We start from the raw sequence: 24,785 nt of genomic DNA, 5'->3' as shown, positions 1-24,785 counted from the left end.
GCTGGATCGCCAGAGGAATAAAAGCTTTTAAAGGGTTCTGACGATCCCGGCTGAGTTGCCTTGGAGGTCTTCTAATCCAACCCCCTGCCCAGGCAGGAAACCCTACACCACTTCCCGACCTCCGGACCTTCAAGCGGGAATTGAAGACGTTACTATTTCATCAGGCGGGGCTAGCCTAAGTATATTTTAATGCGTATTTTTAACTGTGTTTTAAGGGGTTTTAAGTCGGTCTTTGACCGTTTTAGTTGATGGCCTTGTTAATATTTGTTTTTAAATTCTTTTAAATTTGCTATTTATTTGTTGTATTTTAAGATGGCTGTACAGCGCCCTGAGTCCTTCGGGAGAAGGGCAGTATAAAAGTTTAATTATAAATAAATAAATAAATAAATAAATAAATAATAAATAAATAAATAAATAAATAAATGATTATCCAACATCTTCTTAAAAATTTCCAGTGTTGGAGCATTCACAACTTCTGCAGGCAAGTCGTTCCACTTATTGATTGTTCTAACTGTCAGGAAATTTCTCCTTAGTTCTAAGTTGCTTCTCTCCTTGATTAGTTTCCACCCATTGCTTCTTGTTCTATCCTCTAGCCCAGGGGTGGGCAATTAATTTTTATCAGGGGCCGCATGAGAAGCCTGAATTGTGTCAGAGGGCCACCAACTTTCTTTCATTGTAAAATACTTAAATTAAATATTTTGAATAGCTGGTACTGATAATCAGAAGAATAAAGCACTCTGTAAATATGTATATTAGGTTATGTGAAACTGTGGTCTATTGGTTAAATAAAATTTCAAAATAAAAGTTAAAAAAAAAGTTTAATTTATGGTGTTTATGATTGGCCTCACGCGGGCCGGACAGGGACGTACAAAGGGCCAGATGTGGCCCGCGGGCCTTAATTTGCCCAGGTCTGCTCTAGCCTTATAATATTTATAATTTAGGCATGCCCAGTGTAGCAAACCTACTTCCCTAAATGGCAAATAAGTTTGCTTGCATTGGGATGTTCAAATTATTATTATTATTATTATTATTATTATTATTATTATTATTATTATTATTATTATTATTATTATTATTATTATTATTACTACTACTACTACTATTACTATTATTACTATTATTACTATTATTATTTTTAGTAAAAAAGTTTTATTTCCATTTTCCAACAACCTATTCAATGTACAGTCTCTTATTCAACATTAGTCATTAACTTTCATTTGTTACTTATTCGGACCTGCCCAGCTACCACTTCCTTCCTTAACAAACCTTTCCTCCTCCCTTCTCTACTTTCTTCTACTTTCTTCATCCTTCCTCTCCTTCGCTTTTCTACATCCTCTCCCCCTTCCCTACTCTTCTCTTCCATCCTTTCTAACCCTCTCTCTTTCCCCTTTCTTCTTCCTCTCCTTTCCCCCTTTTCTACCTCTCTCTTTCCTACCTTTCTTCCTTCACTCTCTCCTCTCCCTTTCCATTCCCTTCTGAAATGGCAGCTGAGCAGCCCCGCTTTCATTTCAAATTATTTCTATTTCTTAATTACATATCTTCAATCATTCTCACTCTGGAACGAGCTTCCCCCGGGTTTACGCCAAATACCTGACCTTCGGACCTTCCGCCGCGAACTGAAGACACATCTTTTCATTCGCGCGGGGCTGGCTTAAATTTTATCGATTTTAAATTTTCTATTATTAATTTTAATGGGGTTTTAGTTTTATATATTTTAAAGTTTTTAGGCCAATTATAAAATAAGTTTTTTAATTTGTATTTTAAATTGTATATTGTATTGTCTGTTTTTTACTTTTGGCTGTACACCGCCCTGAGTCCTTCGGGAGAAGGGCGGTATAAAAATCGAATTAAATAAATAAATAATAAAATTCCTTTACATTGATCCTTCATCTCCCCCCCTCTTCCCCCTTCCCCTCCCTCCCCCCTCCCACCCCCCGAGACTTCCCAGAACAAAGTACAGGTTAACAATCATAAATTAAAATACAACATAAGTCATAATCCATAGTCACTCCTCTCTCTAAGACCTTAACTCCCCTTCCAGAAACAAAAAAGTACATTCTTCTTCCAGTCCATTATATATATCAGTCCATTCCACTCCTAAAATCTTCAGAATCTTCCAATTAAATTAGTATTTCATTATTATTATTATTTTTTTAAGTTAAAAAAATAATAATTATATTTTAAGGTAGTCTTATCTAGGCCAGACTCCGACAAAGCCGATAAATCTGCAGATGGAGAAGAGAAGAGTGAGACAGGAAAAAGCACGCCTCCACGCCACGGGGATTTACTGTCTTGGCACAAAGGAAGTGGCAGTACCGCAGCCTGGCATCGGGGAGACAGCTTGAGAAGCCGCCTGCTGGCACCCCCAGAGACGAGGGGAGGACAAATCTCAACCCTGGCACATGTCGGGTTCCGCGCCTCCTACGGGAATTTGCAATAATGATGGCGCTACATTACCAAGCAGCCCGAAAACTGCGGGAAAATCAGCAAGGCTCCAGGGCGCGATGCGTTGCAGGTAGTCCTCCACTTACGACAGCTCGTTTAGTGACCGAATAAAAGAAAGTTACGACGGCACTGCAAAAAGGGGCTTAGGACTCTTTTTCACACTTACGACCCCATGGTCACGCGATTAAAATCTGGACGCTTGGCAACTGACTTCATACTTAGGACGGTCGCAGCGGCCCGAGGTCACTTTTGCAACCTTCCGAACCAAGAGAGATTCATTGAACGACCGTGTTCCTAACTTAACATCTGCAGTGCACTCGCTTAACGACCGTGGCAAGAAAGGTCGCAAAATGGGGCCAAACTCCTTTTTAACGAATGACTCGCTTAGGACGACATACATTTTGGGCTCCATTGTGGTCGTATGTCGAGGACTACGGAGAGGAGAGAAATGAACAGCTGGGAATTGTAATCTGTTCCTCCCCCCCCCATTGAATTTTGCAGCAGTTCAGATCGTAGAAAGAGAAATATAACGTGTCCAGAAATATTTCACAAGAAGAGTTCTCCATTCCTCTGAAAACAACAAAATACCTTATCCCACCAGACTCGAAATCCTAGGCTTAGAAAACTTGGAACTCCGTCGCCTTCGACAAGACCTAAGTTTAACTCATAGAATCATCTATTGTAATGTCCTTCCTGTTAAAGACTACTTCAGTTTTAACTGCAATAATACTAGAGCAACTAATAGATTTAAACTTAATGTCAACCGCTTCAATCTAGATTGCAGAAAATATGACTTCTGTAACAGAATCATCAGTGCTTGGAATACTTTACCTGACTCTGTGGTCTCTTCCCATAATCCTAAAAGCTTTAACCAAAAACTTTCTACTATGGACCTCACCCCATTCCTAAGAGGACCATAAGGGGCGTGCATAAGCGCACAAACGTGCCTACCGTTCCTGTCCTATTGTTTTTCTTTTCTTCTTCCTATATATATGCTTATACCTCCTTATATTTACCCATATATGTGTTTATTTACTATATAATCTTTGTATGATACCTACATATATTGTGACAAAATAAAATAAATAAATAAAATAAATAAATAACTGGAAGGGGGGATGGGGCAAAGATATACTTGTCTCTCAAGAATCGTAAAAGGAACAAGAAGAGCAAGGTTCCCGCACCTGGACTTGCCACTTTCCCACGATCCGATCGACAATTTCGTTGTTGTCTTTGTTCAGTTTGGTCTTGTCGTAACATTTCTCGTAGCAGAGGATGCGCAGGTACTGGGAGCCTTCCAGCTCGATCTCAAATTCCTGCAGAACCAGAAAGGCAGGAGAAGTTCAGAGAAGCAGCAACACTTTATAGAGACCGAGAGAGAGAGAAAAAGGCAGTCCCCGACTTACAACCGTTCACTTAGTGACTGTCGTAAGTTACAACACCACTGAAAAAAGTGATTTAGGGCCAGTTTTCACACTTATGACCGGTGCGCAGCATCCTCGTGGTCACCTGATCAAAATTCAGACACTCGATGCAGGCAGTCCTCGAATTACAATGGTTCATTTAGAGACCGCTCGAAGTTACGATGGTGGTGAAAAAGCCGAGTTACGACCATTTTTCCACACTTAACGACCACTGCACCGTCCCCCGTGGTCACATGATCAAAATTCAGATGCTTGGCAACGGGTTCATACTTATGACGGTCGCAGCATCCCAGGGTCCCCTTTTGCGACGGTCCAACAAGCAAAGTCCATGGGGAAGCCCGATTCATTTAACAACCCTGAGTGACTGACTTAAGGACTGCTGTGGTTCACTTAACAATGGTGGCAAGAAAGGTCACAAAAAAGAATTGGAGGCCCTATTGTGGTCATAAGTCGAGGACTACCCGTATTACAGCAAATCGTCAAATAAGTACACAAATGAAATATGATTAAAGCAAACTCATTTTCAGTGTGTCCAGGAGCTGTATAGGCGTGTACAAGAAGTCCTCAACTTACGACCGCCATTGAGCCCAAACCTGACATTGCTAAACAAGGTTAAGTGAGGTGTTTTTTTTTTTTAAATTTATTTACATTTATATCCCGCCCTTCTCCGAAGACTCAGGGCGGCTTACAGTGTGTAAGGCAATAGTCTCATTGTATTTGTAGATTTACAAAGTCAACTTATTGCCCCCCCCCAACAATCTGGGTCCTCATTTTACCTACCTTATAAAGGATGGAAGGCTGAGTCAACTTTGGGCCTAGTGGGGCTTGAACCTGCAGTAATTGCAGGTTACTGTGTTCTAATAACAGGCTCTAACAGTCTGAGCCACCACGGAGTTTTGCCCCATTTTACACCCTTGTTGCCACAGCTGTTAAGCGAATCACTGGGGCTGTTAAGCGAATCATGCGGTCGTTAAGTGAATCCGGCTTTCCCCATTAATTTGGCTCATCAGAAGGTTGCAAAAGCGGATCACGTGACCCCCCACGACGTCAAAAATACGAATAGGTTGCCAAGTGCCTGAATTTTGACCACATGATCATGGGCATGCTGCAACGGTCATTAAGTGTGAAAACTGGTCACAACTTACAACCGTAATGGGCCAGCTCTATTACAGTCGTATGTCGAGGACCCCCAGTATTGCCCGCCGTAAAGCTTTGACTAGAAACGAAAGGAGGAATTTTCCTACACTGGCAGCAAGAGAGAGTCTGGAAGAGTCAGGAGGCCTTTAAATTGGATTAATAAATGAAAATAATGAATGAATTCCCGGTTGCGTTGTTAGGTCATCTTCAGTTTGTACAGTAAATGGATAATTATCGTTTCTTTCCGGGAATCCTTTGCTGCCAAATGGCTGGGAGTTGCCCCACAAGTGTTTAGATCGTTACAGGTCGTCCTCGAGTTACGACTGCAATCGAACCCCACATTTTTCTTGCTAAGCGTGAAGGGAGTTTTGCCCCATTTTTAGGGCTTTTCTTGTTCAGAGAAAAGCGAGTTATTGCATTTGTTGCTAAGTGAATTGTTGCATTAGTTAAGTCAGCAACGCCGTTGTTAAGTGAATGACTGCGGTTGATAAGTTAGTAACCCGGTCGTTAAGCGAATCTGGCTTTGACCCCGGGGACACATCGACTGCCATAAATAGGATCACGTGACCATGGGGGGGGAAGGCTGCAACGGTCATAAGTGTGAATCATGGCCATAAGTCATTTTTTTCACTGCTGTTGCAACTTTGAGCGGTCACTAAATGAACCATTGTAAATTGAGGACTGTAGTTTCCTTTGGAGTTTAATCCAGTTTTTGCACATCCCGACGTAACTCAAAGCAAAATTATAAAAAAAATTGCACCATCACAATCTTTACCTATCCGGCTACCCCCTCCCTCCAATTGGGGCACCTCCCACTTAAAGACAAGTAAAATAACATCCGTGCTTCTGAGCATGTGCAGAATGTCATTTCAACTCTGGGGTTCAAGGCCATATCAGCTTCGTCCTCATCTTCCTCTACAGGTTGTCCTCAACTTACAAACAGTTCGTTTAGTGACCGTTTGAAGTGAGAGGGGCACTGAAGAAAGGGACTTAAGGACCGTTTTTCACACTTACGACCGTTGCAACATCCCTGTGGTGGTCACGTGATCAAAATTTAGACACTTGGCAACTGGCATGTACTTATGACTGTTGCATATAGTCACGTGATCTCCCTTGGCGACTTTCTGACAAGCAAAATCAACGGGGAAGCCAGATTCACTAAACAACCGTGTTACTAACAGAACAACTGCAGTGATTCACTTAACAACCGGGAAAGGTCGTGGAAGGGGGGCAAAGCACACTTAACAACTGTCTGGCTTAGCAACGGAAAATTGGGGCGCCATGGTGGTCGTAAGTCAAGGACTACCTATTTCACAAATCAGCGATAAAAGCCAGTGGCAATCCACCTGGAAAATCAGCACATGCTCAGAGCAAGTAAGGCAAAGTGGAAAATGGTGGGGCAGAGGCATTCTTTACATGCTCAGAGGCATCGCGGATAGCTTACCTCGTTCCACTGTGGCTCCGTTGTATCCCGGAAAACTCGTGTTTTGGCTTTGCTGACAAAATACCCGAAAGAGTCCACTTCCAGAGTACAGTAGAGGTCTAACAACATCAGAGGGGAGAAAAAAAATAGGAAATAAATTTTATATTTCACCTGAGGGAACTTCCTAAAATCCACTCCTTAGGTTCCTGTTGCCGAAACTTGGCTGGCTGGGGGATTCTGGGAGTTGAAGTCCACCATCTTAATTCATGCTGGCTGGGGGATTCTGGGAGTTGAAGTCCTACTCCTGACATGACAGAAAGACTTTAGAACAGGGGTCTCCAAACTAGGCAACTTTAAGATTTGTGGACTTCAACTCCCAGAATCCCCCAGCCAGCTTTGCTTGAGGACTTGTGGACTTCAACTCCCAGAATTCCCCAGCCAGCTTTGCTTGAGGACTTGTGGCCTTCAACTCCCAGAGTTCCTCAGCCAGCTTTGCTTGAAGACTCGTGGCCTTCAACTCCCAGAATTCCTCAGCCAGCTTTGCTTGAAGACTCGTGGCCTTCAACTCCCAGAATTCCTCAGCCAGCTTTGCTAGAAGACTTGTGGCCTTCAACTCCCAGAATTCCTCAGCCAGCTTTGCTTGAAGACTCGTGGCCTTCAACTCCCAGAATTCCTCAGCCAGCTTTGCTTGAAGACTCGTGGCCTTCAACTCCCAGAATTCCTCAGCCAGCTTTGCTAGAAGACTTGTGGCCTTCAACTCCCAGAATTCCTCAGCCAGCTTTGCTTGAAGACTCGTGGCCTTCAACTCCCAGAATTCCTCAACCAGCTTTGCTAGAAGACTTGTGGACTTCAACTCCCAGAATTCCTCAGCCAGCTTTGCTAGAAGACTTGTGGCCTTCAACTCCCAGAATTCCCCAGCCAGCTTTGTTGGCTGAGGAATTCTGGGAGTTGAAGTCCACAAGTCTTAAAGTTGCCAAGGTTGGAGACCACTTCTTTAGAGGGTGATCAGTTAACACCTCAACAAAGAGATCCAGCTGTCAAAACCAGTGGCTGATCCAAGATCTAAAAAGTAAAAGCTACACAATGGGGAGTTGAGCGGGTGGGGGGAGCCGAAAGGCCTTGTGCAATTCAGTTGGGCCAGGGAAGCTGGGCCGTTAAAGGAGAATATCTGTAACTCAAGACTCGAACTGTGGGGGTGCTTGATACTCTCTGAGCTTGAGAATTTCCTTGCAGACGTTTCACGACCCATCTACGGAACATTATCAGTGCTAGAAGGAAGGAAGGAAGGAAGGAAGGAAGGAAGGAAGGAAGGAAGGAAGGAAGGAAGGAAGGAAGGAAGGAAGGAAGGAGAGGAGGAGGGGGAGGACTGTGGGGTCCTTGGTGCTCTCTGAGCTTGGTGGTTTTCTTGCAGACGTTTCATGACACAACTAGGGAACATAATCAGTGCTAGAAGGGAGTGGGGTGGTGATGGAGGAGGAGGAAGAGGAGGAGGTGGAGGAGGAGGAGGACTGTGGGGTCCTTAATGCTCCCTGCGCTTGGTGGTTTTCTTGTAGACGTTTCATGACCCAACTTGGGAACATAATCAGTGCTTGAAGGAAGGGACTGAGGAGGAGGATGGAGGAATAGGAGAAAGAAAGGAGGGAGGGAGGGTTGCAGAGGAGAGGGGGAAGAGGAGGAGGACTGTGGGGTCCTTAGTGTTCCCCGAGCCAGGTGGTTTTCTTGCAGATGTTTCATGACCCAACTAGGGAACCTTATCAGTGCTAGAAGGGAGAAGGGGTTTGCAGAAAGGAGGAGGAGGAGGAGGTCTGTGGGGTCCTTGGTTGGCTGGGACCCCCAGATCCATCCCTTGCAAAATGACCACACAATAGGGGGGTTCACCTGGATGGCCTCAGACCCTCCCTAGGAGATGCTGCAGCTGAGTCAAATTATGCCATAGAAGGTGCCAGGGAAGGGAAGATGCAAAAAAAACAAAAAAAACCAACCCAAATCTAATTAGATCTACTCAATCAATCCGGCACTTACTGGCAGATTGCTTGAAGCCCTTGACCGAGTGGAGAATGACGTGTAAAAAGCCGCACATTCCTTGAAGTTTGTCATCTGCGGAGGAGGGACCGGAAAAAGAGAGAGAGAGTTATGAGGTTTTTTTCTTCCCGCAAATTTTTATTTTACTTCCAAAATTCAAACACAAAATGAAGAAAAGAAAAGAGAAAACAAGCCGACACCCATCGAACGCAAACTATTAATTTTTTTTTTAAAAAAAGGAACATTTACATAGAAAAAAAGAAAAGGCACGAGTGGGTTTTATTTTATTTGCACGAGGTCAGGATTGCAACCCTAAGAAACGCTAAGGAGGGAAAAAAAACATCACGCTAAAAAGGGAGAGTCATCGGATTCCACGCGGGGAGGAAGGGGTGGGGGGCTTGCAAAGAACAGAGAAGCCACTAATTTGGGGTCCTTACAAATAGGAAGGAGCCCACCCCCCGCCTTGCTTTGCTCCCACACGATACTTTTGGGAACCTTTTGAGGTCTCTCCGGGAATCGTTTTAACGAGCTAAAAAGTTAGCTTAATTGGCCGCAACTTGCTCCGAGCATCTTATGACTTAACAACTCCAAGTATTAACTAATAACTTAAAAATTAAAAAAAACTGTTTCGTGTCCTCCCACGTTTCAAAAAGCAGGATATATATATATATATATATATATATATAATTTTCGGGATAGTTGCAAAAGCAAACTTTGCAAACATACCGCCACCTACTGGTGGGAAAAGGACCAACCTGAAAACTTAGCGCTTCGAACTTGTATGAACGGGAATCAGAAGGCAGGTATATAGTCCTCGACTTATGACCGCAACGGAGCCCAATATTTCTGTCGCTAAGTGAGGCGATTGTTCAGTGAGTTTTGCCCCACTTTGCGACCTTTCTTGCCAGGGTTGTTAAGTGAACTGCTGCAGTCATTAAGTTAGTCACGTGGTTGTTAAGTGAATCGGACTTTTCCCTGTAGTTTTGGAAGGTGACAAAAGGGGATCATATGACTGCGGGACGCTGCAACCGTCGTAAATATGAACCAGTGGCCAAGTATCTGAATTTTGATCATGTGACCATGGGGATGCGGCAACCGTCGTTAAGTGTGAAAAACGGTCGTAAGTCACTTTTTTCCGGTGTCGTCGTAACTCCAAATGGTCACTGAACAAACTGTTGTAAGTGAAGGACTATCTGTGTGTTGTTTTTTTTCTTATTTCTTTTAATTACAGGTAGTCCTCGACTTACAACAGTTTGCTTAGTGACCGTTTAAAGTTACAACGGCACTGAAAAAAAGTGACTTACGACCATTTTTCACACTTATGACCGTTGCAGCCTCCCCAGAGTCACGTGAGTTACATTCGGATGCTTAACAACCGATTCACATTTACAACGGTTGCAGCGTCCCAGGGTCGCAAAAAGGGTGATTCCCCCTTTTGCGACCTTCCGACAAGCAAAGTCAACGGGGGAAAGCCCGATTCACTTAGCGACCGGGCGACTAATTTAACAACTGCAGTGATTCGCTTAACAAACGTGGCGAGAAAAGTTGTAAAACGAGACAAACTCGCCGAGCAAACGTTTCACTTAGCAACGTAAATCTGGGGCTCGATTCCGGCCGCTAACTTGAGGACCACCTGTGTCAGACACCCAGAATCTCTGTGAAGTCCAGCAGCTTATTACTTATAAATAAATAAATTTATTTATTTATTTATTATTCACACTTTTATACCGCCCTATCTCCCTAGGGACTCAGGGCGGTTTACAGCCATATAAAAACATATATATATATACAGAGTAAAACATTAATTTAAAAAACTTATTACATAGGCCGAATATTTAAAATAGAGATATAAATAATAAAACCCCATTTAAAACCAGATTTAAAATTTAAACATTTAAAAATGTGACTGTGCGAAGAGCAAAGAAGAAGCCGGTGGCCAAACGCTTCAATTTGCAATCAGGTGGATCAAGGTTGCCAGGAGCGCTGAGTCCCGAGCGCACTCACCGTCGGTGTTGCTGGTCAGAGGTATGTTGTGGACAGTCCGTAGCTTGAAACAGGATCCCATCAGATACTGCAGCTCCACAGAACTGAGCACAAAAGTCTGGAGATCTAAGGGGAACGGCAAAGCTTTAGCGAAAAGTTGGGAACACAGAGCGTCTCCTAGCTGTGTGTTTGTGTGTGTGTGTGTGTGTGTGTGTGTTCATTATGGAAAGGCATTAAGAGGGCACCAGCTTGGGGGAGACGAGAATGCAAAAACCTCACGGCACACGGACGCGACAGAAACCTGGCTCTACAGAAGCATCCTCCGTAAGGAGAAGGACTGGGGGTGGCGGAGTCAAAAGAGGACTTAGCCTAGAATCGCCACGTAGCCGCAAGCGAACCCAGTCTGAGCCTCCTTGGATTCCGTGGACGCTCACCTGACTCCCAGCAGGTGCTAACAGGAGAGGGTGAGAAGATGAAGGTCAGGCCTGAAGGTCCAATTAAACTGACTTCTTGATAAAAGACTCTGCCCAAGAATCTTCGCAACTGACAATGAGCACCCGCTTGGGTCAACGGCCCTCAAGGGAAGTTGGACTGAGTCCCCTTGAGGCTCTAGATCGTTCTAGGCCGACTCCACCCCTCGGGTTCTGCCACTCCTTCTCCTGCACTTCTTTTCCTACTTTTCCCTTTCACATTTCCTTCCTTCCTTCCTTTCCACTTATTTCCTCCCTTTCTCTACTCTCCCTCCCTCCCTCCTTTCCTTCCTTTCCTCCCTTTTTTTCTCCCTCCCATCCTTCCTTCTTAAACTTGACCCCTTCCTTCCTTCCTTCCTTCCTTCCTTCCTTCCTTCCTTCCTTCCCTCCTTCTTTTCCTTTTTCTCTCTCTCCCATCCTTCCTTCTTAAACTCGACCTTCCTTCCTTCCTTCCTTTTCTTCTCCCTCCCATCCTTCCTTCTTAAACTCGACCCCTTCCTTCCTTCCTTCCTTCTTTCCTTTCTTACCTCCCTCCCTCCCTCATTCCTTCCTTTCCTTTTTTCCTCCCTCCCATCCTTCCTTCTTAAACTTGACCCCTTCCTTTTTCCTTCCCTCCCTTCTTCTTTTCCTTTGTTCTCCCTCCCATCCTTCCTTCTTAAACTCGACCTTCCTTCCTTCCTTCCTTTTCTTACTTTTTTCTCCCTCCCTTCCTTCTTTCTTTCCTTCCTTCCTTTCTTCTTTTCTTTCTTACCTCCCTCCCTCCCTCCCTCATTCCTTCCTTTCCTGTTTTCCTCCCTCCCATCCTTCCTTCTTAAACTTGACCTTCCTTTCTTCCTTCCTCCCTCCCTCCTTCCCTTCCTTTTTCTTCCCCTCCCTCCCTCCCCTCCCTCCCTTTTCTCTTTCCTTTCCCTTCCTTCTTGTCAGGCACAAAAGACCAGGTCGACATAGGAAAGTCCAGTTAAACTGATTTATTGCTAAATAGTTCAGCTAACCGTCAGCACCTGCTTCAGAGTTGGTCAAGGGTCAAGGGGAATGGGTTACCTAGGGATTTCTAGGCTGATTCCTCTTTTGGCTCCACCCCTGGATTCTGCCAATCTACATCCCCTGACTCCCCACCCAGCCCGAAAGGGGGGGGAAATCATATTTAATAGGCCATATTTAATAGGCCAAAACATCATTAAAAAAGGACAACAAAGAATGTTCTTTCTGCGCCAACTCAGGAAGCTCAAACTGCCCAAGGAGCTGCTGATTCAGTTCTACAGAGGAATTATTGAGTCTGTCATTTGCACCTCTATAACTGTCTGGTTCGGTTCTGCAACCCAACAAGAAAAACACAGACTTCAGAGGATAATTAGAACTGCAGAAAAAATAATTGCTACCAACCTGCCTTCCATTGAGGACCTGTATACTGCACGAATCAAGAAGAGGGCTGGGAAAATATTTACAGATCCCTCGCATCCTGGACATAAACTGTTTCAACTCCTACCCTCAAAACGACGCTATAGAGCACTGCACACCAGAACAACTAGACACAAGAACAGTTTTTCCCCGAAGGCCATCACTCTGCTAAACAAATAATTCCCTCAACACTGTCAGACTATTTACTGAATCTGCACTACTATTAATCGTTTCATAGTTCCCATCACCCATCTCTTTCCACTTATGACTGTATGACTATAACTTGTTGCTGGCAATCCTTATGATTTATATTGATATATTGACCATCAATTGTGTTGTAAATGTTGTACCTTGATGAAGGTATCTTTTCTTTTATGTACACTGGGAGCATCTGCACCAAGACAAATTTCTTGTGTGTCCAATCACACTTGGCCAATAAAAATTCTATTCTATTCCAATAGGTCTCAGTAGGGAGTCTGGGTTCTACCCAAAACGTTTTGTGGACCACCAGCTGAAAACCCGGGAGGGTCTTTCCATGGGCCAGGGGGGATGTCCGATCGACCGCACGACTGACCTTTCTTCTGCAGTTTCTGGATGGCTTCCCTCCACTCTGAACGCTCGTAGTCCGAGGACAGAAGGAACAGGTAGCTCTGAAAAGCCAGGAGAGGGGCTTCGTCAAAGGGGCCTCGCCATCTCCTAGGACAGGGGTCTCCAACCTTGGTAACTTTAAGCCTGGAGGACTTCAACTCCCAGAATGCCCCAGCCAGCTTTGCTGGCTGGGGAATTCTAGGAGTTGAAGTCCGCCAGGCTTAAAGTTGCCAAGATAGGAGACCCCTGTCCTAGGAGAAGCTGTTGGGGTCCTTGGGTTGCCTTGAAGACTTTTCTGTACCCAACTACGGAACATCATCAGTATGAGGAGGGAGAGGGGTTTATGGAGGGGAGGAGGAAGAGGGGGAGGTGGGAGAGGACTGTGGGTCCTTTGGTGATCTCTGAGCTGGGTTGTTTCCTTGCAGACGTTTCATGACCTAACTAGGTGACGTCATCAGTATTAGGAAGGAGAGTGTTTAGAGGAGGAGGAGGAGGAGGAGGAGGAGGAGGAGGAAATGCGCTTTCCTCCCAAGCATCTTAAACAGCGCATCTTCCACACAGCCTCCCCTTGTGGTCCCCAATCTCTACTCGGCCGGCCTTACCTTGCCGTTGCGGTTGTGGATGCGCAAGGGGATGGAGGGCGAGTTGAGCAGCAGCCAAAACTCGTTGTCGAACATTTTCTTCTTGAGGCGCTCCATGGCTCGGCTCTGGCCTTTGTTGGCCTTCTGCAGAGGAAGAAGAGGAAGAGAATAGAATTTATTGGCCAAGTGTGATTGGACACACAAGGAATTTGTCTTGGTGCATAGGCTCTCAGTGTACATAAAAGAAAAGATACCTTCATCAAGGTACAACATTTACAACACAATTGATGGTCAGTATATCAATATAAATCATAAGGATTGCCAGCAACAAGTTATAGTCATACAGTCATAAGTGGAAAGAGATTGGTGATGGGAACGATGAAACGATTAATAGTAGTGCAGATTCAGTAAATAGTCTGACAGTGTTGAGGGAATTATTTGTTTAGCAGAGTGATGGCCTTCGGGAAAAAACTGTTCTTGTGTCTAGTTGTTCTGGTGTGCAGTGCTCTGTAGCGTCGTTTTGAGGGAGGAAGAAGAGGAGGAGGAGGACTGTGTCCCGGGAAAACAAGGCAGCGTCAGAAAGAAACCCAAGACAGACTTTTCTTGATTCTCTTTCATACCGATAGTCCTTGACTCGCAACAGTTCATTTAGTGACCATTCAAAGGTACAACTTCACCGAAACAAAGTGGCTTTATGACCGTTTTTCACACGACCATTGTAGCGCACACACCCCATGGTCACGTGATCAAAAGACCCTCGGCAATTGACTCATATTTATGACGGTCACAGCGTCCACGTGATCCCCTTTTGCGACCTTCTGACAAGCAAAGTCAATGGTGGAAGCCAAATTTACTTAGTGACCGTGGTTCGCTTAATGGACTGCAGTGGTTCGCTTAACAACCTGGCAAAAAAAAAAAAATTTAGCCATCCAAAAATCGGAGGCAACTCATTCACTTCCTGCTTGGGTGGTGGGGGGTTGGACTAGATGACCTACAAGGTCCCTTCAAACGATCTTTCTTGCCCCAGTCGTTAAACGAATCATCCCAGTCAATAAAAATTGGTAACCCGATTGTTAAGTGAATCCGGCTTTCCCCACGGACTTTGCCAGTTCCGAAGGTCGCAATCACGCGAACACTCTGACCGTCGTAAGTATGAACCAGTCCCCAAATGTGTGGATTTTGATCACGTGATCGTGGGACTACTACAAAGGTTGAAAGTGTGGAAAACGATTCCTAAGTCATTTTTTTTCAGTAACTTCAAACGGTCACTAAATGAACTGTCGTAAGTCGAGGACTAACTGTACAAGCCGGTTGCCAAGAGCCTGAAGTTTGGTCACGTGCCTGTGGGAATGCTGTGATGGTTGCAAGTGGGAGGACCGACAAGTCCACTTTTTTTCAGTGCCGTCGTGACTTCGAGCGGTCGCTAAACAAACGGTCGTAAGTCCAAGGACTCCCTCCTACATGCATCCCCCAGCACCTTTCTCTGTTAAGTTGGACGAAGCTGCCCGCCCGCCCTCTACTGACCTCCTTCTGCACTTCGCTCTTCATCGAGGAGATTTTGATTTTCATGTCTTCCAAGTCCTGGTCTGCCATGGCTTGGACGTGCGGACACAGGTCGGACTCTTCCAAGGACGGGAAGACCAGTTCCGCCAAAGGGATGTACCACTTGCACTCGTACTGCTGGTGTTTCCTGCACAGAGAGACCACCGATCTTAGCCTGAAGTGACCTTAGAACTCTCTGGCCCAGCCCAAAAAGGACCTAGAACTGTGTGTTGTGGTCCGCCAGCAGCCTGCAGAGCTGGCAACGAAGTCGGAGAGCGATGAGGCTGAGGAAGAACAAGGGCCAGTCCTGGAGGCTGGGGAAGGCCCGGATGAGAGCTCTGCGTCGGAGGCTAAGGTGGGGCCAGGGCCATCGGGGAGTGAGGTGCGGACTCCCGAGCCTCCGGAGGCTGACAGTAGTGAGGCAGAGGAACAGGAGGAGCCTGTTCCTAATGCACGCATGAGAAGAGCTGCCAGAAGGCAAGAGCAGCTCAAGCAAAGAGGACGACTCAGGAGTAAGGCCAGGAGATGATTGGCCCCTCTCATAAGGCTTAAAAGACCAGCAACGGCGTTTGGGCTCTTTGCCGGAAAACAACATTGATAGCTTCATCTTGTTGCATTTATTATGTATCGGTGTCTTCCGAATATTTGCCAAGAAAGGCCTTTGGCAGTTGGCCTAAATTGGACCAAAGTTGGTGATAGGACTGAGGAATTTGTGTTGGGAGGAATTTGTTTTAATTCTGTTGAACTATGCTGGGAATGAGTGAATTCTCAGCTGCTCTAATAGTTTGTTTTAATACTGATTGAGTTTCCTGCTACCTACTTGGGCCTGGGTCACAACACCGTGATGGTGAACCTGTGGCAGGCAGAGCCATATCTGTGGGCACGTGAGCGTTGCCCTAGCTTAGCTCCAGCATCATGCGTGTGCCAGCTGTTTCCAGCTTCCGGAGGGCCTCGGGGGGGGGCATTTTTGCCCTCCCCAGGCTCCAAGAAAGCCTCTGGAGCCTGGGGAGGGCGAAAAATTTATTATTTATTTATTTATTTATTTATTTAAATGGGCCTACTGGGCCCATCGGTAACCTTTTTGCCATCGTGTGCCAAAAGTGGGGGGAGCGCGGGGGTGTGTGTCACGCGCACATCTGTGAAGGAGCGGAGCGCGAGGGGACATTGAATTATGGGTGTGGGCACACACGCTTATGACCCCCCCCACTCCCCCTGCCGCTTTTGGCATGCGATGGCAAAAAGATTAGTCATCATTGTTCACCTAGGACAATCCAGATAAAAAGATCATGGATGGGAGACCACCAGGAGATCCCAGAGGGCCCACTTCTTATGGTTGCCAAGAAAATTCTGTTCTGTTCTGTTCTGTTCAGATTCTACTCTATTCATGGCTACTCTGCAGCCCATCCTACGGGCTCCGGTTCCCCCCCCAAGTCTCACCCGACGCCCGTTTTCTTCAACTTGGCGCAGAGCAAAACGTCCGTAAAAAGGAAAACGTGGCGCAGCTTGCGAGACCCTTCGGCCACCTCCACCAAGAAGCCATCTTTGACCAGCTGGCGGTTCTGCAAAGGAAGAAAAGTGATTAAAAAAAGAACCCCCCCATAAGTCCACAAAGGTCCCGTGGCTTTTTATATATAGGACTGGATAGGGCAGGGGTCTCCAACCTTGGCAACTTTAAGACTTGTGGACTTCAACTCCCAGAATTCCTCAGCCAGTTTTGCTTGAAGACTTGCGGCCTTCAACTCCCAGAATTCCTCAGCCAGTTTTGCTTGAAGACTTGCGGCCTTCAACTCCCAGAATTCCCCAGCCAGCTTTGCTTGAAGACTTGCGGCCTTCAACTCCCAGAATTCCCCAGCCAGCTTTGCTTGAAGACTGGTGGCCTTCAACTCCCAGAATTCCTCAGCCAGCTTCGCTTGAAGACTTGCGGCCTTCAACTCCCAGAATTCCCCAGCCAGCTTTGCTTGAAGACTTGCGGCCTTCAACTCCCAGAATTCCCCAGCCAGCTTCGCTTGAAGACTTGCGGCCTTCAACTCCCAGAGTTCTTCAGCCAGCTTTGCTTGAAGACTTATGGCCTTCAATTCCCAGAATTCCTCAGCCAGCTTTGCAAAGCTGACTGAGGAATTCTGGGAGTTAAAGTCCACAAGTCTTAAAGTTGCCAAGGTTGGAGACCCCTGGGATAGGGCCCATTTAGGACAGCATGCTCAGAGGCTATGGGAAAGTGCGACATCTGAATGCCAAGAAATTGGCGGAAGGATCACCCTGCCCTGCCTTGAAAAAAAGGGATTTAATTCTAGGTTAATTCACAAAAAGGCACCAATTCATACTTCACAGCATCCGAGAGGGTGCTTCAGCCATCAAATTCATTTTCTATATGTATATTCAATCAATCAATCAATCAATCGAATTTACACAGATGTCCATTTCGTTTCAAAGTGTCTCTCAGCAGCGTACAACAACCAAATAAAACTCCAATGTTAAAAAAAAAAATTACAAACCACTCATTGTAAAAACACGATTTTTTTCCTTTCATTCCATCATCATTTGGTTGGGTTACAGTTTTAATGTTTCTGACAGTTTTAATGCATTTATTCATTCATTCATTCACTTTACAGGCCATCCATCTTACCAATGTGATTTATTTCTGATTATTTAAAAGCATAGATAGATAAATAGATAGGTAGGATAGATAGATAGATGATAGATAGATAGATAGATAGATAGATAGATAGATAGATAGATAGATAGATAGATACATCAATCATAGGTAGGTAGATAGATAAATAAGATAGGTAGGTAGATAGATAGATCATAGGTAGGTAGGTAGGTAGATAGATATAAGACACATATATACACAGACAGAGACATATAGCTATATATGCTTTAAAATCATCAGAAATAAATCAATATATACAGTTATCTTGAGATAAGATGGGCAATTGGTAAATTTTATAATTTTCAATGTAAAAATATATACATTTTATATATAATGTAAAAAGAGAGAAAGAGATATAGATAGAAAAATAGAAAGAGATAGATAGATAGGTAGGTAGGTAGGTAGGTAGGTAGGTAGGTAGATAGATAGATAGATAGATAGATAGATAGATAGATAGATAGATAGATAGATAGATACATCAATCATAGGTAGGTAGATAGATAAATAAGATAGGTAGGTAGATAGATAGATCATAGGTAGGTAGGTAGGTAGGTAGGTAGATAGATATAAGACACACATATAAGACACACATACATTTCGCCGTGAGCTGAAAACGCATTTATTTATTCAAGCGGGACTGGCTTAAAAGTTTTATTAAATTTTAATTGGGATTTTTATGCATTTTAGGGTTTTAAATTTTTAAATTTCGGCCATTTATGTAATATGCTTGGTTTTAAGTTTGTTTTAATGTGTATATTGTGGGGTTTTTATTATTTGGCTGTACACCGCCCTGAGTCCTTCGGGAGAAGGGCGGTATAAAAATCTAATAAAATAAAATAAAATAAAATAAATAAATATACACAGACATCGAGACATAGAGCTATATATGCTTTAAAATCATCAGAAACAAATCAATATATACAGTTATCTTGAGATAAGATGGGCAATTGGTAAATTTTATAATTTTCAATGTATATATACATATACAAAATATATACATTTTATATACAATGTAAAAAGAGAGAAAGAGAGATACAGATAGAAAAATAGAAAGAGATAGATAGGTAGGTAGGTAGGTAGGTAGGTAGGTAGATAGATAGATAGATAGATAGATAGATAGATAGATAGATAGATAGATAGATAGATAGATAGATAGATAGATGACAGATGGTTGGATATATAGATAGAAATAGACAGATGAGAGAGAGATGATGGATAGATGGATGGAAGGACAGACAGACAGACAGATAGATGACAGATGGATGGATTGATGGATAGATAGATGATAGATAGATAGATAGATAGATAGATAGATAGATAGATGGATAGATAGATAAATATAGAAAAATAGATAGACAGATAGACAGACTGTAATATATATACTTATAAATAAGAAAAAATTTAGATGGCACCCATCTTAACTTATAGTAACTGATGCTATAAGCTGCCCGGACTCGAATTTAATGGCTGAATCACAAATCAATAATTGTTATTAAAAATTATTTTTTAAAAAGCCTCAGCTGTTAACACACAGCCTCAGAAGCCTACCATAGCCATGCCGTCCCCTCCCCGAGGCACTGCACCCATCCTGATCCCGTGAATGGGTTTCTTAATGCTAATGGAGCCTCCAGGCACAGGGGCAATATATCTTGCAACCTTGGCAGTCTCCATCTAGGGAGGAGTCTGCTTGGCCTGGATTCCTTTGCTGACGGGGTTGGTCCACACCGAGTGTCCGTCTTTTTTTAAGGGACACCCCCCCCCCACTCCAAACATCCCTTGTCTGATATCACCCCAGCACAACGGTCTACTTGCCTCTCCTTTCGGGGTAGTGACGGCCGTTCTACGAGGATCGATGTCCTCATTGATGCTGGAGAGGAAATTCTGGGAAATCCGAAGGGCGTCCTGGAGCAGCGGGTAATCGGGGTGATCGGTCGGCGTGTGCTTCAACAGATCCTGGGATCCCCAAAAAAGAGAATTTTTTAAAAAAAATCAAACGTGGTCACATCCTGGATGCCAAAGTCAGCTTCCCACCTAGTCCTCAACTTACGGCTATCAATTTAGCGACTGTCTGAGGTTAAGACAGCCAGCCCTGCAAAAAGTGACTTACGGCCAGTCCTCGCACTTACGACCATAAATCCCCGTGATTTATATTCGCAAGCTTGACAACTGACTCTCATTTATGACAGTCACACTCTCTCGGGGGCACAAGATCAAAATTTGGACACCTGGCAACAGACTCACACTTATGACGGTTGCAGTGTCCCAGGGGGGGACAACTGATCCCCTTCTGCGACCTTCTGACAAGCAAAGTCAACGAGGGAAGCCCTTCACTTAATGACCGCCTGATTCACTTAACAACCGCAGTCGATTCACTTAACGATTGCAGCCAAAGAAGGTCGTGAAAATCAGGACCGGCCATAGGATGACTCGTTTAACGTCCGAATTGCTTAGCGACAGATGTTCCCATCCAATTGTGGTCGTAAGTCGAGGAGGACCGTAAGCCTATTATAAAACATCACCCAAACCTTCCAAATTTGAAGATAGCAACATACTAATTGTTCGCTGTATAAAATAATCTAAAAAAAAAAGGGGTGCCCCATTTTTAAAAGGAGCCACAGGGGCAGCTGAAGTGTCTTAGTAAGAGGCCATTTCCCAGAATTCCCTGGGGCTGCTTGGCAGGGCATTCTGGGATTCCTAGATTGGAGAAACCTTCATTAGAAAATGGTGGCCTGGAGTCACCTGCCCGATTTCCATCTCCCCCATCTGCAAAATCGGTGCAACAAAAACCCACAAACGTTTAGGGGATCTTTTAAGCACTCCCCCCACACCTTAAAAAAATTCTCAGCTTAGCCTTCAGTTTTCCAAACAGCTCCCTCCGTTCCTAAAAAGAACTAGGAAAAAGCTTTGCGTTTTTAAAAATCAGGGGAAAAAACTTGCTAATAATAATAATAATAATAATAATAATAATAATAATAATAATAATAATAATAATAATAATAATAATAATAATAATATTGGCCCCTTGAAGACGTGTGGACTTCAACTCCCAGAATTCCCCAGCCAGCAAGGGGGATTCTGGGAGTTGAAGTCCACCCATCTTTACATTGCCTTGGTTGACCAACATCAGGACCAAAGCTAAAGAGCCCACTAAAAACAGAAAGGAAAGGCCCAGAATGAAAATTATCAGCGGGGTGGGGTAGGTGAAAAACAGAACGGAATAGAGTCACCTGGCAAAGGGCAGGATAGACTGGCTGGCAAGCTGGAAGCTCTTGGCGGTGCAACATTTAATTGCAGTTGGCCTATGGATCAGGGGTCTCCAACCTTGGCCACTTTAAGAGCTGGCTGGGGCATTCTGGGAGTTGAAATCCTCCAGGCTTAAAGTGGCCAAGGTTGGAGACCCCTGCTATGGATAACCTAATTTTCCTTTTCTTAAAAAAAAAAAAAAACAGAAAGAAAATGAACACCTGTGCAAAATACCAGTTTTGATAAAAGATCCAATCGCAGCACCTTTGTCTGTATCTCTGTATGTATAAATATACACATTTTGGAAGGAAATTGAGGAAGGAGAAGGATCTGGATAGACAATGAACAATGGGCCCTATCGAAAAACATGAAATTCAATGTGGAGAAAAGCAAAGGTTTTACACCTGGGCATGAAAAAACCAAAGGTACAAGTACAGATTAGGCGAAACCTGGCTCAAAAACAAACAAAAAAACAGTAACTTGAGACGAATCTTGGAGTCTTAGTGGACAAGCACTGGCCGTGTGAGGCAACAACCAAAAAAGCTAATACGATCCTGGTTTGTATAAACAGAGGCATTAACACCTCTGTGTTAAATCAAGTGAAGCATTAACACCGCTTTATAAAGCCTTAGTAAGGCCACACCTGGAATGCTGCATCCGGTTTTGGTCACCACATTATTAAAAAAAAAAAGATATTGAGACTTTGGAAAAAGTTTAGAGAAGAGCAACTAAGGCGATTAAAGGCCTGGAGACTAAAAATATACGAAGAACGGCGGCAGGATTTGGGTTTGGTCAGTCTAGAGAAAAGAAGGACTAGCGGGGGGACATGATAGCAGCATTCCAGTACTTGAGGGGCTGCCCCAAAGAAGAGGGAGTCAAGCTATTCTCCAAAGCATCAGAAGGCAGGACAAGAAATAATGGATGGAAACTCATCCAGGAGAGAAACAACCTGGAATTAAGGAGAAATCTCCTAACAGTGAGGACAATTAACTAGTGGAACAGTTTGCCACCAGAAATTGTGGGTGCTCCATCAATGGAGGGTTTCAAGAAGAGACTGGACAGCCATTTGTCTCAAATTGTATAGTATAGAATAGAATAGAATGGAATGGAATGGAATGGAATGGAATGGAATGGAATGGAATGGAATAGAATAGAAGACTAGACTAGACTAGACTAGAATAGAATAGACAGAACGGAATGGAATGGAATAGAATAGAATAAGAATTATAATAGAATATAGGAATAGAAGACTAGACTAGACTAAGAATTTGAATAGAATAGAATAGAATAGAATAGAATAGTAGAGAATAGTAGAGAATAGAATAGAATAGAATAGAATAGAATAGAATAGAATAGAATAGAATAGAATAGAATAGAATAGAATAGAATTCTTTATTGGCCAAGTGTGATTGGACACACAAGGAATTTGTCTTGGTGCATACGCTCTCAGTGTACACAAAAGAAAAGATATCTTCATCAAGGTACAACATTTACAACACAATTGATGGTCATAGGGTACAATTTAACAATAATACAACACTTAATGATAATCATAGGGTACAATTAAGCAATGATATAGGGGAGTGATGGCTAACCGTTTTGCCATTGCGTGCCAGGAGGGGGGGGGGGGTCGTGCACATGCGTGCCCACACTTCTAATCGTATGTGCCCCACCCCCGCACATGCGAACGCAACCCCCCCCCGCTTCCCCCCCCCGCTCTTGGCACAGGTGGGCCCAGTAGGTCCGTTTTTCTCTCTCCCCAGGCTCCGGAGCCTTTCTAGGAGCCTGGGGAGGGTGAAAACAACCTTCCCCACCCCCCTGGAGGCCCTCCAGAGTCCGGAAACAGCCCGTTTGCCAACTTCCGGAGAGCCTCCAGGGGAGGTGGGGAAATCCATTTTTGCCCTCCCCAAGCTCCTAGAAAAGCTCTTGAGCCTGGGGAGAGAGAAAAACGGGCCTTCCACACTACCACCCCAAGGCCCTCTAGAGGCAGGAAACAGCCTGTTTCCCTACTTCCAGTGGGCCCAGCTCATGTGCCCACCGATATGGCATGCCTGCCATCATGGGTATAGGGCAGGGGTCTCCAACCTTGGTCCCTATAAGACTTGTGGACTTCAACTCCCAGAGTTCCTCAGCCAGCTTTGACTCTGGGAGTTGAAGTCCACAAGTCTTAAAGGGACCAAGGTTGGAGACCCCTCGTATATTTGTCTCCTGCTTGAGCAGAGGGTTGGACTAGAGGACCTCTAAGGTCCCACTCATCTCTAGTCTGAATTAAATCTGCCACACACTCCTTCATTATCAGAAAACGATGGGGTGACTCCCTAAAGTTTTCTTTCCTCCCCCCCCCTCCCAATTCCCTGTGGGATTTTACTCACTTGTAACACATTGGTGCTTCGGGCAACTCGGTTTATAGGTTTATACAGCAACGCTATAAATGAGGAGAAGGGAGAAAAATAGTTTAAAATAAAAAATGTATCAAGGAGGCGGAATAGAGGAATAAATCAAAAGTTCTGAAAAAGTTAAAGTTGTAAGATTTAGTCCAAGTCCTTATTATGCTCTTTCATAGCAAACCCCCTCACTCTTTAACCGCATTAAAAATGGTAAACAGGTAGTCCTCCAATTACAACCAGAATTGGGATTAGAATTTCAATCACTAAGCAAGGGGCTTAAGATCTAACGGATTCACAAAGTTGGAAGGGATCTGTTGTGACCCAGGTTCCTGGACCTGGACTCCTGGACTCAGATGATTCAGAAAGTGAGGGAGAAGACCTGGCAAGCCCTGCTTCTCTTGAGCCCTTTCCCTCCCTGGCACCCACTCAAAGGGAGGAGGAGGGGCCGGCAAGACCTGATTCCCTGGAGCCTTCTTCTGATTTGGCAATGCCCCAAGAACAGTTTTGGAGTGATGCAAGACTGCGCAGGCGTGATCATGCGCAGCAGAAGCAGCGTTGGGATAAAGCCAAGTCATAATTGTCATGCAGTGACATCTGCAGAGACTATAAATAGGAGGCGGGACTTCCTGGTTTTTTGTCTTGGACAAAGCAATGAATTTGCGCGGGCAAACTGTATCAATGGAGGAAAGAATATATTCGTGAGTAATTCTGGCCTTATCTATAATTTCCTCGTTATCTCCAGAAACTTGGCAGGCCCGTGGGTAGACGTGGCCAGGACATCTATAAATAAATAAATAAATAAATAAAATAAAAGGAGAAAAGAAGGCCTCTGACTGACTCTTTGCTGGGAGTATTGGGGGGAGGGAAACAGAACAGGATCTTATAGGTCATCTAGTCCAACCCCCCCACCCAAGCAGAAAGTGAGTGAGTCGCATCCAATATTTTGATTGATTGATTTATTTGCCAGGTTGTTAAGCGAATCACTGCCATCGTTAAGCAAATCGCAGTCACTAAGTAAATTTGGCTTCCACCATGGACTACTGTTCTGTCTCCTTCCCCACTTCGGAGCAACAAGCTGGCCTTCAGCCAGTGGATTCACGGCTCTTATCAGTCCTGGCAGAGAAATCTCAGCTGCCTGCCAAAGTTCAAACAAATGACTCACATAGCAAGACTTTCAGCTCTTTTTGAAACGGTTCAGCTAAACTTTTGCTTCCCGTGGAGTGAGAGCAGTCCCAAAGCTCCTTATATATCCTTGGGGTGGGGCTCCTGCTCCACCCTTCTTTTTGATGACGCAGCCTCTCTAATCTTCCGAAGCGCGGGTCAAGCCAAGCTTGATTATTATTATCAGCTGGGTCTGAAGGCGTAGCCTGGGGAAGGGAGGAATCAGGGGATGACAGCCTCATTACGTCCTCCGACTGGTCTGGTTCTGGCTCCTGGAGCTGAGCCAAAGGAATCGGTGCTCCCGAGGTAAGCCTTACCGGCCCTTCCCCCT

At 44.5% G+C, this 24,785-nt stretch overlaps 1 protein-coding gene across 3 annotated transcripts in view; it reads right to left on the bottom strand.

Annotated features, from left to right (window-relative positions):
* Positions 1 to 24,785, bottom strand: part of ABR (ABR activator of RhoGEF and GTPase) — a 152,509-nt gene that overhangs the window by 60,655 nt on the left and 67,069 nt on the right. For all 3 annotated transcript variants that reach the window (XM_058163985.1, XM_058163986.1, XM_058163987.1), the window contains 10 exons: positions 23,279 to 23,331; positions 19,476 to 19,616; positions 16,451 to 16,572; positions 14,996 to 15,161; positions 13,493 to 13,615; positions 12,877 to 12,952; positions 10,456 to 10,560; positions 8,452 to 8,526; positions 6,451 to 6,548; positions 3,630 to 3,761 (listed from right to left, as the gene is read on the bottom strand). In XM_058163985.1, the coding sequence (XP_058019968.1) occupies positions 3,630 to 3,761; positions 6,451 to 6,548; positions 8,452 to 8,526; positions 10,456 to 10,560; positions 12,877 to 12,952; positions 13,493 to 13,615; positions 14,996 to 15,161; positions 16,451 to 16,572; positions 19,476 to 19,616; positions 23,279 to 23,331 (1,091 nt within the window). The remainder of the gene's footprint in view (positions 1 to 3,629; positions 3,762 to 6,450; positions 6,549 to 8,451; positions 8,527 to 10,455; positions 10,561 to 12,876; positions 12,953 to 13,492; positions 13,616 to 14,995; positions 15,162 to 16,450; positions 16,573 to 19,475; positions 19,617 to 23,278; positions 23,332 to 24,785) is intronic.

This window comes from Ahaetulla prasina, chromosome 1 (genome assembly GCF_028640845.1).
Source record: "Ahaetulla prasina isolate Xishuangbanna chromosome 1, ASM2864084v1, whole genome shotgun sequence".
Taxonomy (NCBI): Eukaryota; Metazoa; Chordata; class Lepidosauria; order Squamata; family Colubridae; genus Ahaetulla; species Ahaetulla prasina.
Note: the sequence above shows the minus strand (reverse complement) of the source record. Positions and strands in the feature narration are given on the sequence as shown.